The sequence below is a fragment of the Salvelinus sp. IW2-2015 genome, linkage group LG20 (assembly GCF_002910315.2).
Source record: "Salvelinus sp. IW2-2015 linkage group LG20, ASM291031v2, whole genome shotgun sequence".
In the NCBI taxonomy this organism is placed as follows: domain Eukaryota; kingdom Metazoa; phylum Chordata; class Actinopteri; order Salmoniformes; family Salmonidae; genus Salvelinus; species Salvelinus sp. IW2-2015.
In genome coordinates this window covers 46,920,240-46,935,529 of record NC_036860.1, presented here as the reverse complement: position 1 = coordinate 46,935,529, position 15,290 = coordinate 46,920,240, and the positions used below count along the sequence as shown (strand labels likewise).

The window sequence follows — 15,290 nt, the reverse complement described above, 5'->3', positions numbered from 1 at the left end:
CGTATTTGGTCCGAATCTCTTCCACACGATCGTGACACTTCACAATAATTTCATATTCAAACATTTGAATTAAACAACAATTCCATGTGAATCCGATACCTCTGACGTTATGACTTTCCACCTTCCAAAGAGGTATTTATGACTGTCAAACCTACCCCAACCCAACGTCATGACACCGGTGAGATACATTCGCCTCTTGTGAATTGAAGGACATTTATGGAACACAGAGATGAAGGAAATGATTCTGTATGGTTATTTTATTTTATTTTAGTACATTTTGGGGGGAAGCCTGGCTTCCCTTGGCGTCCATGAATACACACCACTGCATCAAATGCTTTAGTCCACATTACAGAGAAGAGACAAAAATGATCTATACATGGTAATGGTTATAAGCCTTCCCATGGCGGAGAAAGGACTTATAACTTTCGAAGACTACATTCATAAGGATAAAGATGTCTGCTAATTTCTATTGACAAGTTATCARCTGTTTTAGTCAATTATGAAGTATTGGTTAACTACTTTAATCTTTTCCCCACAATAATATTCTCCCACAGTTAATCATACAGTTAACTACATGAATGTCAAGGGGAATAATGACATCTCCAGTCATTTTCCAGATATACTCAAATATTTTTCTTTTACACATGATAATAAAAWCTTTTTTTTTTACGAGGGTTAGGGCAAATACGTTCATCAGTTAATATCTAAGATGACTTGTTTTGAAGTTAGCCGGGTCAAGTTTTTTAATTGGATATTTGTACCTTTAGTGGCCAATTTAATTTGGCCTCACTTGGTTTGAGTGTAACATGCTYATCAGCTTAGGACAGAACAAGAAGCTGGTGTTCCCTATTTATRTAGATCTATGGGGACAGCAATGCCTGATCATGGTGAACTTACAAACAGTTCGGAGAACACACAGACAGTCCCGTTGGAGACGGCCAACACTGTTTAATTAATGACTGTATGTTATCAATTAAGATAATGTGTTTTCTGTTCATTAAAGCTAGAATCCTTAGTCGAAAAATTACCAAAGAGTAACCCCACCTCTATTTTAGTCAGAAGCTGAGGGATGGGCCTAGAGAAATCACACCTAACCACTCCTAAATTCATAGAAAGAACTATGGATGCAAGAAATGACTATCCATGATATCAAAATGATAGTTTTAAGCATGTTTTGAGGCTATACAGTGTTTGTTTACATTTACATTGTTTACAAACATTTGAGTAGAAAAAGCTTATATTTTGGGTTCTGATGGGGTACGACAGTTGAAATAAGCTCATAAGTTATCCTCTTCAAGAATTAATGGGTATATATCATTAATTTATAAGTCCAAAAATGTATGTAAGGATTCTAGCTTTAAGGTATAGAAAGCCACCCGACCACTATGATATGAATATACTTCCCTGTATGCACTAGCTAGGTCTCCTATAGCTGCAGCTACTGAATCATACATACAGTACATGAACACAAGAATTTTCCCACTCATGTTACAATGAAAGTGTTCAATCCACCCTTTTTTGATGAGCCAAGGTAAATTATGTTGAACAGTACTGTGTATTGGATCACTTGACCTCTTTTCTTGATTTACCACTTTTTGTTTTGTGCAACCAAAACTGTCATATTAATATGACAATATAAACATATTTAACTGAAGGACGATGTTGGATCCTTCCTGTAATGTGAAAATTCTCACTACTCTACTTTCAGTCTGTTTGTTTTAATGGAAGTTAATGCACTAGGCTGGCGCTAACCTAAGGTATTTCCAAAATAATTAACATTTGCACAAGCACCAGCAAACATCCTCCAGTGATCCCCACAGCTTAACAAGGTTTATAGAGTACTTTTTGGAGTTTACAAGCTAACGTCATGTTCGAGTGATGCGTGCGCATGCTTGCAGCTGAAAAGCCTTGAAGCATGACAAACTTCACAGTGAGTAAATGATGACAATGAAAACACACAAGACTGCAGACTATGGCTATGCTCAACAAGTATATTATTCTTCTGMGTCTATCTAGCTCTGTTTGTGATTATTTTACTGTGCCTTAATTGGCTCGCTAGCTTGCTAGGTAATCAATACTCCAATTACAGTACATCTGCAATGTTGAAGATGATAACCATATGATTAAGTGTTTTCTAACTTGCATGAGCTGCTTCTGAAGTCGGACATGATCGTATCTACTTCCATGTAAACAAACTGCTTACTGATTCGAAAATGCGCGGGCAACTTTTCATGAAGCGGTCGGACAATGGGTCTATACCCCAAAATCAAGTTGATTGGAAAAATAGTGTGACGAGCTASAAAACAAAGATTCTATCAATTGGGGGTGAACATCTTAATATATTTTAAATTGTTTGAGCTTGTTCTTTTTAAAATTACTAAAGTATGTGTCCTGGAAGCCATATCATAACCTTTGGCAGTGTCATGTTAGAATCACATTTGGCAGCGATTACAGCTGTGAGTGTTTAAGGGGTAAATCTCTAAGAGCTTTGCATACCTGTATTGTACAATACTTTCCCATTACTCTTTTTTAAATTCTTCAAGCTCTGTGAAGTTGGTTGTTGGTCATTGCTAGACAGGCATTTTCAAGTCTTGCCATAGATTTTCAAGCCGATTTAAGTCAAAACTGTAACTAGGCCATTTAGAAACATTCAATGTCATCTTGGTAAGCAACTCCAGTGTATATTTGTCATTTTAGGTTATTGTTCTGCTGAAAAGTGAAWTTGACTCCCAGTGTCTGTTGGAAACCAAACTGAACCAGTTTGTCCTTTAGGATTTTGCCTGTGCTTAGCTCTATTACGTTTCTTTTCATCCTAAATAACTCRGTAGTACTTGACAATGACAAGCATACCCATAACATGATGCAGCCACCACCATACTTGAAAACATGAAGAGTGGTACTCGGTGATGTGTTGTGTTGGATTTGCCATGAGCATAACACTTTGTATTCAGGACAAAAAGTTAATTTCTTTGCCACATTTCTTGCAGCATTACTTTAGTGCCTTATTGCGAACAGGATGCATGTTTCAGAATATTTTTAATTCTGTACAGGCTTCCTTCTTTTCACTCTGTCAATTGCATCAGTATTGTGGAGTAACTACAATGTTATTGATCCATCCTCAGTTTTCTCCTATCACAGCCATTAAACTCTGTAACTGTTTTAAAGTCACTGAGCGGTTTCCTTCCTCTCCGGCAACTGCTTTAGGAAGGACACCTGTATCTRTGRAGTGAGTGGGTGTATTGATACACCATCCAATGTGTTTTTAACCCTCTAAGGTTGATGTCCCCCACTGAAATATAATTAGCATAATACAAAAATCCCCATAAAAATCTGTCAGTTATTTAGGTTAGTATTGTGGAGCATTGATACACCATCCAAAGTGTAATGAATAACTTCACCATGCTCAAAGGGATATTCAGTGTCTGCTTTTTTTATTTTCACCCCGTCTACKAATAGGTGCCTTTCTGTGCAAGGCATTGGACAACCTCCCTGGTCTTTGTGGTTAAATCTGTGTTTGAAATTCACTTCTCGACTGAGGGACCTTACAGATAATGTTACGTGTGTGGTAAAGAGATGGGGTAGTCATWAAAAAATCATGTTAATTACTATTATTGCACACTGAGTAAGTCCATGAAACTTATTATGTGACTTGTTAAGCAAGTCTTGTTAGTCCTGTACTTATTTAGGCTTGCCATAACAAAACGTTTGAATACTTTCTGAAGGCACTGTGTACGTGTGTAATTCCACGATAACAGAATGATACTGAGATTCAGATTTTCACTTTAAAATGTTTACCAAACATAACACATTGATTGCAAAGTTTAACAAACGATACAGCTCTGTGCAAAACTCTTTGACTATATGTAACCTTTTCCTCCGAAAATCTGACAAAAACCCATTTACTTGAAGAAGCAGAAATAAAGTTTTCCCAAACCCTGTTTCATATCTACTCAGAAATAAGATAAAAAATATCTTTGCAAAAGGTGTGCCAGCTATTATATGACACCTTGAGTTTGAAAAAATCTATTTTGGTTATTCAACTACAGTAAGCAGGGCTCTAAAGTGTGACCAATTCGCATGCGCGACATAATATTTTGGTCTGCAACCAGGAGCTTTATTTTTGGGAGCWCTGTGCGACTATGAAAAGAATCTCCCAGATAATAATCGTTGTAATGATAAGACTTTGCTGTCGTGTTGTTTCTGTATGCCCTAGAGAAACAAGCGATTGCAGATTCGTTAGTGTCATGGTTGCACTATTACTCCAACCAAAACGGCTTGCTGCTAGCCCAACCAGGTCAAAAGATCTGACCCATATTACCGGCGCAACATTTTTATCTTCCTATAGCAGATCACCAATAAATATTTTTACATTCATAAACCATGTTGTGGGCCATTCTAAAACTATGTCACGTCTACTCCCGCTCCTCCCCTCCGGCGTTCGACCTCGCCAGTTTTCTAACCACCGATCCTGGAAACCATCGATACGTGCACCTGGRATCAATTATTACGCGCACCTGCACTTTATCATGAGGCCCTCCTGGACTCCATTACCTCACTCATTACCTCCCCTTTATTTGGTACTCGAGACGCTACTCCTACGTTGTATCGTTCCATGTTCTTTGTTGTATTAAACTTACCACCTGCACCTGCTTCTCGACTCCCAGCATCTACGTATGCAAAGAGTGTGCAAAGCTGTCATCAAGGCAAAAGGTGGATACTTTGAAGAATCTCAAATATAAAATATATTTTGATTTGTTTAACACTTTTTGGGGTTACTACATGATTCCATATGTGTTCATAGTTTTGATGTATTCACTAATATTCTACAATGTAGAAAATAGTAAAAATAAGGAAAAACCTTTGAATGAGTAGGTGTGTCCAAACTTTTGACTGGTACTGTACATAGAGTCATTGAACACTGGTCACTTTAGCATGCTTACAGTAAATGACTTACTCACATTGGCCACTGAGAACGAGAGCACACTGTCCTCATGAACGGAGGGGGCTCACGTCGGCGGCTCAACTTTATTTTCCTTGAATCAGCCAAAGAAGTTGTTTAGCTTATCTGGGAGCGAGACGTCGGTGTCCGCGATGTGGCTGGCTTTCCCTTTGTAATCRGTGATTGTCTGGAATCTGTGCCACATACGTCTCGTGTCTGAGCAGTTGAATTGAGATTCCATTTTGTCCATGTACTGTCGTTTTTCTTCTTTGATTGGTTTGCACTTCTCAGTTTTGCGGGAATGCTGCCATCTATCCACGGTTTTTGGTTTGGATAAGTTCTAATTGTCACAGTGGGAACAACATCCTCTATGCACTTCCTGATGAACCCAGTCACTGAGTCAGTGTATACTTCAAAACTATTCTCAGAGGTGACCTGGAACATTTCCCAGTCAGCATGTTCAAAACATAGCATAGATTCCAATTGGTCAGACCAACGTTGAACCGTCCTTGTACGGATGCGTCCTGTTTAAGTTTCTGCCTATAGGTGAAGAGGAGCAGGATGGAGGCGTGATATGATTTGCCGAAGAGTGGGCGGGGGTGAGCCTTGTAGCTGTCCCGGAAGGGAGAGTAGCAATGATCCTGATTACGTGATGTTTATGTAGCACAGCAGATGTGTCCCCAGATTTCCATAGCTACAATAAATGCGGCCTTAGGATATGGAGTTTCCAGTTTGCACATAGTCCAGTGTACTGTAGTTCTTTGAGAGCCATCACGGTGTCGGCTTGAGGGATATTTTGATTCACCTGCAAGTTTTCTGTCACCTCTGTCTGCACAGGGCCACACTAAATACAGTAAAGTGTGTTTAGGGTGGTGGGTATTGAGTTTCTGGTATACAGGCTCCATGGCCATGGGATTACTCTCATCATGTCTTACTTTAGCAATATTTTGACCTTACCTGAGAAGCAGTTAATGGCATCCACATGGCAAATGATGGAGTGTTCAGGAACACGCCACAGATCTCCATATCACCTTTGACCCTACCAAGGGTTGAGGAACAACATACATACACCAGAATTCATGATAAATGTTTTTCTTCTGTCCTGGTTAAGATAGATTATCGGCATTCTAACAYCACGTTGCAGACAAGCAGTGAGTAGTGTGAAGCGGGTCATGTTTTCACATTTTATTTTGAACCACTTTGGTCCCTGTTGCAAGTTCTTTAGTAACTTGTTATGATATAGGTGGAAAGTCTTGTTAATTGTGTGGTGATGATGAAATGGTTGTGAATAACAGTGGCCTTGGTGCAGCAACCCGTTACTACAGTCATAGTTACTCTAGCACCAATTAGAACCCAAAGTGGTCTTGGCGACAGTGCTAAGGGAATTGGGAATTTGGGAGGAGAATTMAAGATGGGGCCATTGTTTGACCAGGAGGAGAATATAGCCAATGATGGTGAGGGGTAAGACACTGTGGATAGTGTACTGTTGGTGCTCCTTCCTTTGTTCTCTTTAGTCTATGAGAAGTYATGAGCCATATACATGACAGGGTCAATAATGGGACGCCTTGATACATCAACAACAAGGTACAGTGAAGCCATCCGTTGATCACATTTTCTTGCTGACTTCACTTCAAATGATAAATCTTTTAATGAAGTGTATATGCTTAAATTCCCCCATATACACAGCTTTGAGCGAAGACAGAAAACCACTGTCTAAAGAATACTGCTGGAGAACTATTGGGGGTCAGTTGAAAAAAGTWATTTCTTCTTTCAGATTAAGTCATTGCTCACTGTTTTCATGATAGGTTGAAATATGCACTAAAGCTGCACTAATATCTGTTTTATTATTTTGGTTGCAGGTATTGATTTAACCTCCCAAGTGCTGGAATGGGAATGGAATTTGGAACCTTCAGAAATTTCTCCCATTCAGAATTTTATTTCATTGGATTTACGACGGCTCCTCTTCATTCCTTTCGTTTTCGGCTTCTGTTTCTTAATGACTACCAATATTGCTCTGGTATTTACTATTGCGAAACAGAAGACTCTCCATTCACCCATGTATGTGCTGATAGGTTCCATTGCTTGTATTGACACCTTAACTCCCTTTTGGATTGTTCCCAGAATGATATTCAGTTTTGCCACTGGGATTAATGTTTTTCCTCAAGGATTATGTTTGTTGCAGATGTGGTCTGTTCACTACACTTGCAGCTTTCAGTCCTCTGTTCTGTTTGGGATGGCTGTTGACCGGTATTTTGCCATTTGTATGCCATTGCGCTACAATGTCGTCATGAGCTACAATAACTGTCGAATAGCTAGCCTTGTGATTATAATCCGTAACTTCATTATAATAACAGCCATGGTTGCCCTTGTTGGGACTCTAACATTTTGCTCATCCAATGTTTTATATCATACTCACTGTGAACATCAGTTAGTGGTTACATTGGCATGTGGGGACACAAGTAAAAACTATTTGGCAGGTTTGATCAGTTTCTGTGTGCCCACAGTTGACTGTGTTGGCATTGCATTGTCATATATAGCCATTTTTGTGGTCATATTCAGATCAGCAGCAGGAGAGTCTCGTTCTAAAGCCATCCATACGTGCAGRACACATTTAATGGGCATCTGCATCACCTACTCTGCTTCTATGACAGCATTCATGGCTTACAGGGTAAAACATACCATTAGCCCTGATTTACGTATTTTTATCAGCTTGTTGTATCTCCTTCTTCCTGGTCTTTGTAACCCATGGATTTATGGCCTCAGAACTAAGGAGATAAAGGTGCACATGGTCAAATTTCTCAAGTGTGGAAGAGTTGATCCTTTGTGATGTGTGATCTGGTGCATCAAATCAAATCAAARGTTATTMGTCACATACACGTGTTTAGCAGATGTTATTGCGGGTGTAGTGAAATGCTTGTGTTTCATCATACAGTATATAAAAAGTTGAATATAAATTGGTAAGCAATTAAACATGTCTTCATTAACTATATGTAATAATGTCGTTCATTTTGCAGAATCTAAACTATGGATAGGCTACTGGCAGCCCCCCGGGGGGATACTCAGTCGGGGTCTCAATTTACTGTTTAGAGTTGGAATATTAGAATACACAAGAAATTTGGTTGTGCATCGTCAGTTTTTCTCTTGTTATGTCAGTTGCTGACAGTAATTATTTTTTTTTATTTAACCTTTATTTAACTAGGCAAGTCAGTTAAAACCAAAGGTTTTCAATGGGGTTCAAATCCGGAGACTGAGATGGCTGAGATCAACATTTTGCGATGGCCATCTCCGTCTCCGGACTTAAGCCATATTYAAAACCTGTGGTTTAAATAGAAGAGGGCAGGTCATAAGTGCAGACGAAGAATATCAAAGAAAGTGGGTGTCTACAGTACTGTATGGATGTAAAACCGAAACTGAACATTGTTAGATTCTTTACAGGTACAGTACAAATGTTTTAATCAAGATTGGTTGATTTCACTGGGAGTGTCACTGTAAATTCTTCTGATGGTTAATTTCAACCCTGTGGCTTTTGGCACTGCTTGAAAATACATTTATAACATCATACTCGTTTTATTATTGGCTTTTGTTATACTTTTTCTTGTTTTGCCATAAGAGATTTCTCTAATAAACACAGTTGGATACCAGATTACCACTTTATTGTCTCCATCTGTAGTAAATGAACCTGTACTATGAGTTGCATTACTCTAAGAGGGACACAAATGTTGAGAGATATATTATACTGAAAGTACAGTCAAAACAGCAGCATGAGGAGGATATCTGAGGACATTTCCCCAGAGAAGTTGCTGCATCATGTGCTTATGCAGGCCTGCACTTATGTCATCAGAGGCACCTCAAACAGCTCAGCACACTGTCACCTTAAGAGTCAACTTAGCATTGCAACATACTGTAGTAGGCATAGGRATTTCCATGTAACATAACCCATGAGCACCAACATGTGAAATCAAATTACATCAAATTATATTTGTCACATGCGGCATAAARAACAGATGTACAGTGCCTTGCAAAAGTGTTCACCCCCCTTGGCGTTTTTCCTATTTTGTTGCATTACAACCTGTAATTTAAATTGATTTTTTATTTGGATTTCATGTAATGGACATACACAAAATAGTCCAAACTGGTGAAGTGAAATGAAAAAAATTACTTGTTACAAAAAAWTCTAAAAAAATTTAAACGGAAAAGTGGTGTGTGCATATGTATTCACCCCCTTTGCTATGAAGGCCCTGAATAAGATTTGGTGCAACCAATTACCTTCAGAAGTCATATAATTAGTTAAATAATGTCCACCTGTGTGCAATCTAAGTGTCACATGATCTGTCACATGATATATAGTATATATACATAATATACAGTATATATACACCTGTTCTGAAAGGCCKRAGGGTCTGCAACACCACTAAGCAAGGGGCACCCCCAAGCAAGTGGCACCATGAAGATGAAGGAGCTCTCCAAACAGGTCAMGGACAAAGTTGTGGAGAAGTACACATCAGGGTTGGGTTATAAAAAAATATCAGAAACTTTGAACATCCCACGGAGCACCATTAAATCCAATATTAAAAAATMGAAAGAATATGGCACCACAACAAACCTGCCAAGAGAGGGCCGCCCACCAAAACTGACGGACCAGGCAAGGAGGGCAGTAATCAGAGAGGCAACAAAGAGACCAAAGATAACCCTGAAGGAGCTGCAAAGCTCCACAGCGGAGATTGGAGTATCTGTCCATAGGACCACTTTAAGCCGTGCACGCCACAGAGCTAGGCTTTGCGGAAGAGTGTCCAGAAAAAGCCATTTGTTTAAAGAAAAAAATAAGCAACCACGTTTGGTGTTCGCCAAAAGGCATGTGACTCCCCAAACATATGGAAGAAGGTACCCTGGTCAGATGAGACTAATATTGAACTTTTTGGCCATCAAGGAAAACGCTATGTCTGGTGCAAACCCAACACCTCTCATCACCCTGAGAAAACCATCCCCACAGTGAAGCATGGTGGTGGCAGCATCATGCTTTGGGGGTGTTTTTCATCGGCAGGGACTGAGAAACTGGTCAGAAATGAAGGAATGATGGATGCCGCTAAATACAGGGAAATTCTTGAGGGAAATCTGTTTGTCTTCCAGAGATTTGAGACTGGGACGAAGGTTCACCTTCCCGCAGGACAATGACCCTAAGCATACTGCTAAAGCAACACTCCGAGTGGTTTAAGGGGAAACATTTAAATATCTTGGAATGGTCTAGTCAAAGCCCAGACCTCAATCCAATTGAGAATCTGTGGTATACTTAAGATTGCTCTAGACCAGCGGAACCCATCCAACTTGAAGGAGCTGGAGCAGTTTTGCCTTGAAGAATGGGCAAAAATCCCAATGGGTAGATGTGCCAAGCTTATAGAGACATACCCCAAGAYACTTGCAGCTGTAATTGCAGCAAAAGGTGGCTCTACAAAGTATTGACTTTGGGGGGTGAATAGTTATGCACCCTCAAGTTCATTTTTTTTGTCTTATTTCTTGTTTGTTTCACAAGAAAAAATATMTTGCATCTTCAAAGTGGAAGACATGTTGTGTAAATCAAAAACAATACAACCCCCCCCCCCAAAAAAAATTAAATTCCAGGTTGTATATGCAAGAAAATAGAAAAAATGCCAAGGGGGATGAATACTTTCGCAAGCCACTGTACACTAAGAGTGAAATGCTTACTTACAGGACCTTCCGAACAATGCAGAGCGAAAAAAAGAGAAATACTCGAAAAAAGAGAAATTATACACAATAAATAAATAGAAAAATAATAGCACAAGGAATAAATACACAATGAATAACGACAACTTGGCTATATACATGGGGTACCAGCACCAAGTCGATATGCAGGGGTACGAGGTAGTTGAGGTTGATTTATTTATTATTAGATTTTTAAAAATGTAACCTTTATTTAACTAGGCAAGTCAGTTAAGAACAAATTCTTATTTACAATGATGGTCTACCCCGTCATACAGATACAGATACTATACATACAGTATAAGGGGAAGGGGATACCTTATCAGTTGCACAACTGAATGCATTCACACCAAAATGTGTCTTCCACATTTAACCCAACCATTAAGATAGGTTGACTAGGCAACGGGATAGATAATAAACAGTAACAACAGCGTATGTTATGAGTCAAAAGAGATTAGTGCAAAAAGAGTCAATGCATATATTCCGGGTAGCTATTGGTAAACTATTTAGCAGTCTTATAGCTTGGGGGTAGAAGCTGTTTAGAGTCCTGTTAGTTCCAGAATTTGGTGCATCGGTACCGCTTCCRGTGCGGTAGTAGAGAGAACAGTGTATGAGTCTATTAGTCTATCATATCAAATCAAATTCAGGAGTCTTATGGCTTGGGGGTAGAAGCTATTTAGGAGCCTCTTGGACCTAGACTTGGTGCTCCGGGACTGCTTGCAGTGCGGTAGCAGAGAGAACAGGCTATGACTAGGGTGGCTGGAGACTTTGACAATTTTTAGGACCTTCCTCTGACACCGCCGGTATTGAGGTCCTGGATGGCAGGAAGCTTGGCCCCGGTGATGTACTGGGCCGTACGCATTACCCTCTGTAGTGCCTTGCGGTAGCAGGCCGAGCAGTTGCCATACCAGGCAGTGACGCAACCCCCCAGGATCTCCCGATGGCGCACCCTTTTGTCGTGCCCTTTTCACGACTGTATTGGTGCGCTTGGACCATGTTCGTTTGTTGGTGATGTGGACGCCAAGGAACTTGAAGCTCTCAACTTGCTCCACTGCAGCCCTGTCGATGAGAATGGGGGCGTGCTCGGTCCTCCTTTTCCTGTAGTCCACAATCATCTCCTTTGTCTTGACCATGTTGAGGGAGAGGTTGTTGTCCTTGCACTACACTGTCAGGTCTCTGACCTCCTCCCTATAGACTGTCTCGTCGTTGTCGGTGATCAGGACAACCACTGTTGTGTCATCAGCACACTTGATGATGGTGTTGGAGTCGTGCCTGGCCGTGCAGTCATGAGTGAACAGGGAGTACAGGAGGGGGCTGAGCACGCACCCCTGAGGGGCCCCTATGTTGAGGATCAGCGTGGCGGATGTGCTGTTACCTACCCTTACCACCTGGGGGTGGCCCGTCAGGAAGTTCAGGATCCAGTTGCAGAGGGAGGTGTTTAGTCGCAGGGTCCTTAGCTTAGTGATGAGCTTTGAGGGTACTATGGTGTTGAACGCTGAGCTGTAGTCAATGAATAGCATTCTCACATAGGTGTTCCATTTGTCCAGGTGGGAAAGGGCAGTGTGGATTGCATCATCTGTGGATCTGTTGGTGCGGTGTGCAAATTGGAGTGGGTCTAGGGTTTCTGGGATAATGGTGTTGATGTAAGCCATGACCAGCCTTTCAAAGCATTTCATGGCTACAGACGTGAGTGCTATGGGTCGGTAGTCATTTTGGCAGGTTACCTTAGTGTTCTTGGGCACAGAGACTATGGTGGTCTGCTTGAAACATGTTGGTATTACAGACTCAGACAGGGAGAGGTTGAAAACGTCAGTGAAGACACTTGCCAGTTGGTCAGCACATGCTCGGAGTATACGTCCTGGTAATCCGTCTGMCCCTGCGGCCTTGTGAATCTTGACCTGTTTGAAAGTCTTACTCACATTGGCTGCGGAGAGCGTGATCACACAGTCGTCCGGAACAGCTGATGCTCTCAGTGTTACTTGTTTTTTACATATTTTTGTGATGACAGTCCTGTTTATAGGCAACAATCCATTGTATGAAGTGCCTACATAATTACACATATTCTTAGTTAATTGTGGAAATAAATTAAGATATGCAAGATTTTTTATATACGTATATATTTTTTAATAATAGTATACAATACTATCGAGTTGAGTGCGTTGGAAATGCTTTTGGTTTTAACGAGTGGGATAGTGGATAACATTTGGAGGTTCACTCAGTAGCAGTGSACATATCATGGTACAGCTATACAGTATGGACACTCAATCATCAAGATACTTTTTAATAATGAGMTTACAAACATACAGTACCAGTKAAAAGTTTGGACACACCTACTCATTCAAGGGTTTTTCTTTAATTTGACTATTTTCAAATCACATCAAACTTTATTCATCACATGCGACGAATACAACATGTGTAGACTTTYCCGTGAAATGCTTACTTACAAGCCCTTAACAGTGCAGTTCAAGAAAGAYTTAAGAAAATATTTATCAAATAAACTAATGTAAAATATAATACAAAATATTCTACATTGTAGAATAATAGTGAAGACATCAAAACTATCAAATAACACATATGGAATTATGTAGTAACCCAAAAAGTTTTTAACAAGAGATTCTTCAAAGTAGCCACCCTTTGTATTGATGACAGCTTTGCASACTCTTGCACAAGGGCGAAGACATTTTTCAAGCTTTTATGGAGTTTGCTAACATATTCCAACTGCTCTTTTGTAAGCTTGTCTCCTTTACTACCGATGGGGCACCCGCTATGGTAGGCTGCATTAGTGGGTTTGTTGCATTGTGCAAACGGGCTGATTCTTTCCTGGACTTTCTTAGTTATCACTGCGTAATTCATCAGCAAGCTTTGTGCGGGAAGATGTTAAACATAAAAGAGGTGATGGATGTTGTGATAAAGATTGTGTGTTCTATTCGAGCAAGAAACCTAAAGCGGAGGCTATTTCGCACTCACTTAGACAATACTGAAGCGGAGCACACAGACCTGCTGCTGCCGAGGRACATTTTTAGGGGGATTCAGTGAGCTGTTGCCTGAAATCAAGGAGTTTCTCAAGGTCTCCAAACATGCAGAATATGCACAGCTAGAGGACACACAGTGGCTCCTGGATTTAGCTTTTCTCACTGACCTAACTTACATGCTTAATGAATTGAATGTAGAGCTGCAAGGAAAAGGCAAACACGTAATCGACATGATCAGCTCTGTGAACACTTTTAAATGCAAACTACAACTGCTCACAAGAAAGCTGCAACGTAAGGACCTGCACTTTTTTCAACACATGCATTCAGAACTTGAACGTCAGGGTAAGGATACAACACAGCTTGACAGTGCATGTTACGTGGAGTAAGTCCAGAGCATCTTATCTGAGTTTGACAGTCGTTTCACTGACTTTGCATCACTTGAGCCTATTGCCACTTATATGTGCTTTCCGTTTGGCACAGACATAAATGTGGAAGTCATTGCCTCCAAAATGGGATCACGTTTTCAGTTGGACACAACTATAGCAGGAACTGAAATTCTTACCCTTCAAAACGACATTCAGCTGAAATGCAGGGCAACCACTGAGATGAAGGAAGAGTTCTGGGAGCTGCTGCTGGAGGAGAAGTATCCCAACATAAGAAGATGTGCTCTCAACTTATCAGCCCTTTTTYGATCAACCTACCTCTGTGTGTCTGCATTTTCTCACATGAAGATAATAAAGTCCAGGTACAGATCTACTATGACTGATGACCACCTTGTGGCCTGCATAAGACTTGCAACAAGCTSCTACAGCCCTYACTATGAAACACTACTTGCCTCCACCCAATMCCAAAAGTCACACTAAAGTAGGAAATTAAATGAGTTGCACTTATTTGTGGAAAACATGTTATTGGTCCACATTATATTTGGGTATAAAATAGGTATCATAGCAGCAGGTCCATACTCAGTGGTGTGTTGRGTTTCATACATMTTGTTGGTTGGTTTAGATTTAGAGACTGGTAGATCTCATCAGGCTAGCAAATGAAAAAGTAGATCTCATGTCAAKGAAGGTTGGGCACACCTGTCCTACAGGCTCTAGTCTTGTCTTATCTTGATTATTGTCGAGTGCTACAAGGAAAGCCAGCTGCAGCTGGCCCAGAACAGAGTGCATGTCCTGCTCTTCAATGTAATCAGAGCGCTGATATATATATGTATTATGCATGCCAATCTCTCTTGGTTAAGAGTTAAGGAGAGACTGACTACATCACTTATTTTTTATAAGAAACAATGTGTTGAAAATCCCACGTTGTTTGCATAGTCAACTTACACACAGGTCTGACACACGCTTACCCCACCAGGGGTCTTTTCACAGTCCCRAAATCCAGAACAAATTCAAGAAAGCATACAGTATTATATAGAGCCATTATTGCATGGAACTCCGTTCCATCTCATATTTCTCAAGTGAACAGCAAACCGGGTTTAAAAAACAGATAAAGCAACACCTCACGGCACAACGCCTCTCCCTATTTGAACTAGATAGTTTGTGTGTATGTATTGATATGTAGTCTACGTGTGCCTTTTGTAAAAAAATATATAATTTATGTAGTTCTGTCCTTGGGCTGTTGTCTGTTAATGTTCTGTGTTATGTCATGTTTCATGTTTTGTG

At 40.3% G+C, this 15,290-nt stretch overlaps 1 protein-coding gene across 1 annotated transcript; it reads left to right on the top strand.

The window, feature by feature from the left end:
- The first annotated feature begins 6,935 nt into the window (after positions 1-6,935).
- On the top strand, positions 6,936-7,766 carry LOC111979990 (olfactory receptor 52P1-like). Its single transcript, XM_070449745.1, has one exon. The coding sequence runs from the start codon at positions 6,936-6,938 to the stop codon at positions 7,764-7,766; it is 831 nt and encodes a 276-aa protein (XP_070305846.1).
- Positions 7,767-15,290: the final 7,524 nt, after the last annotated feature.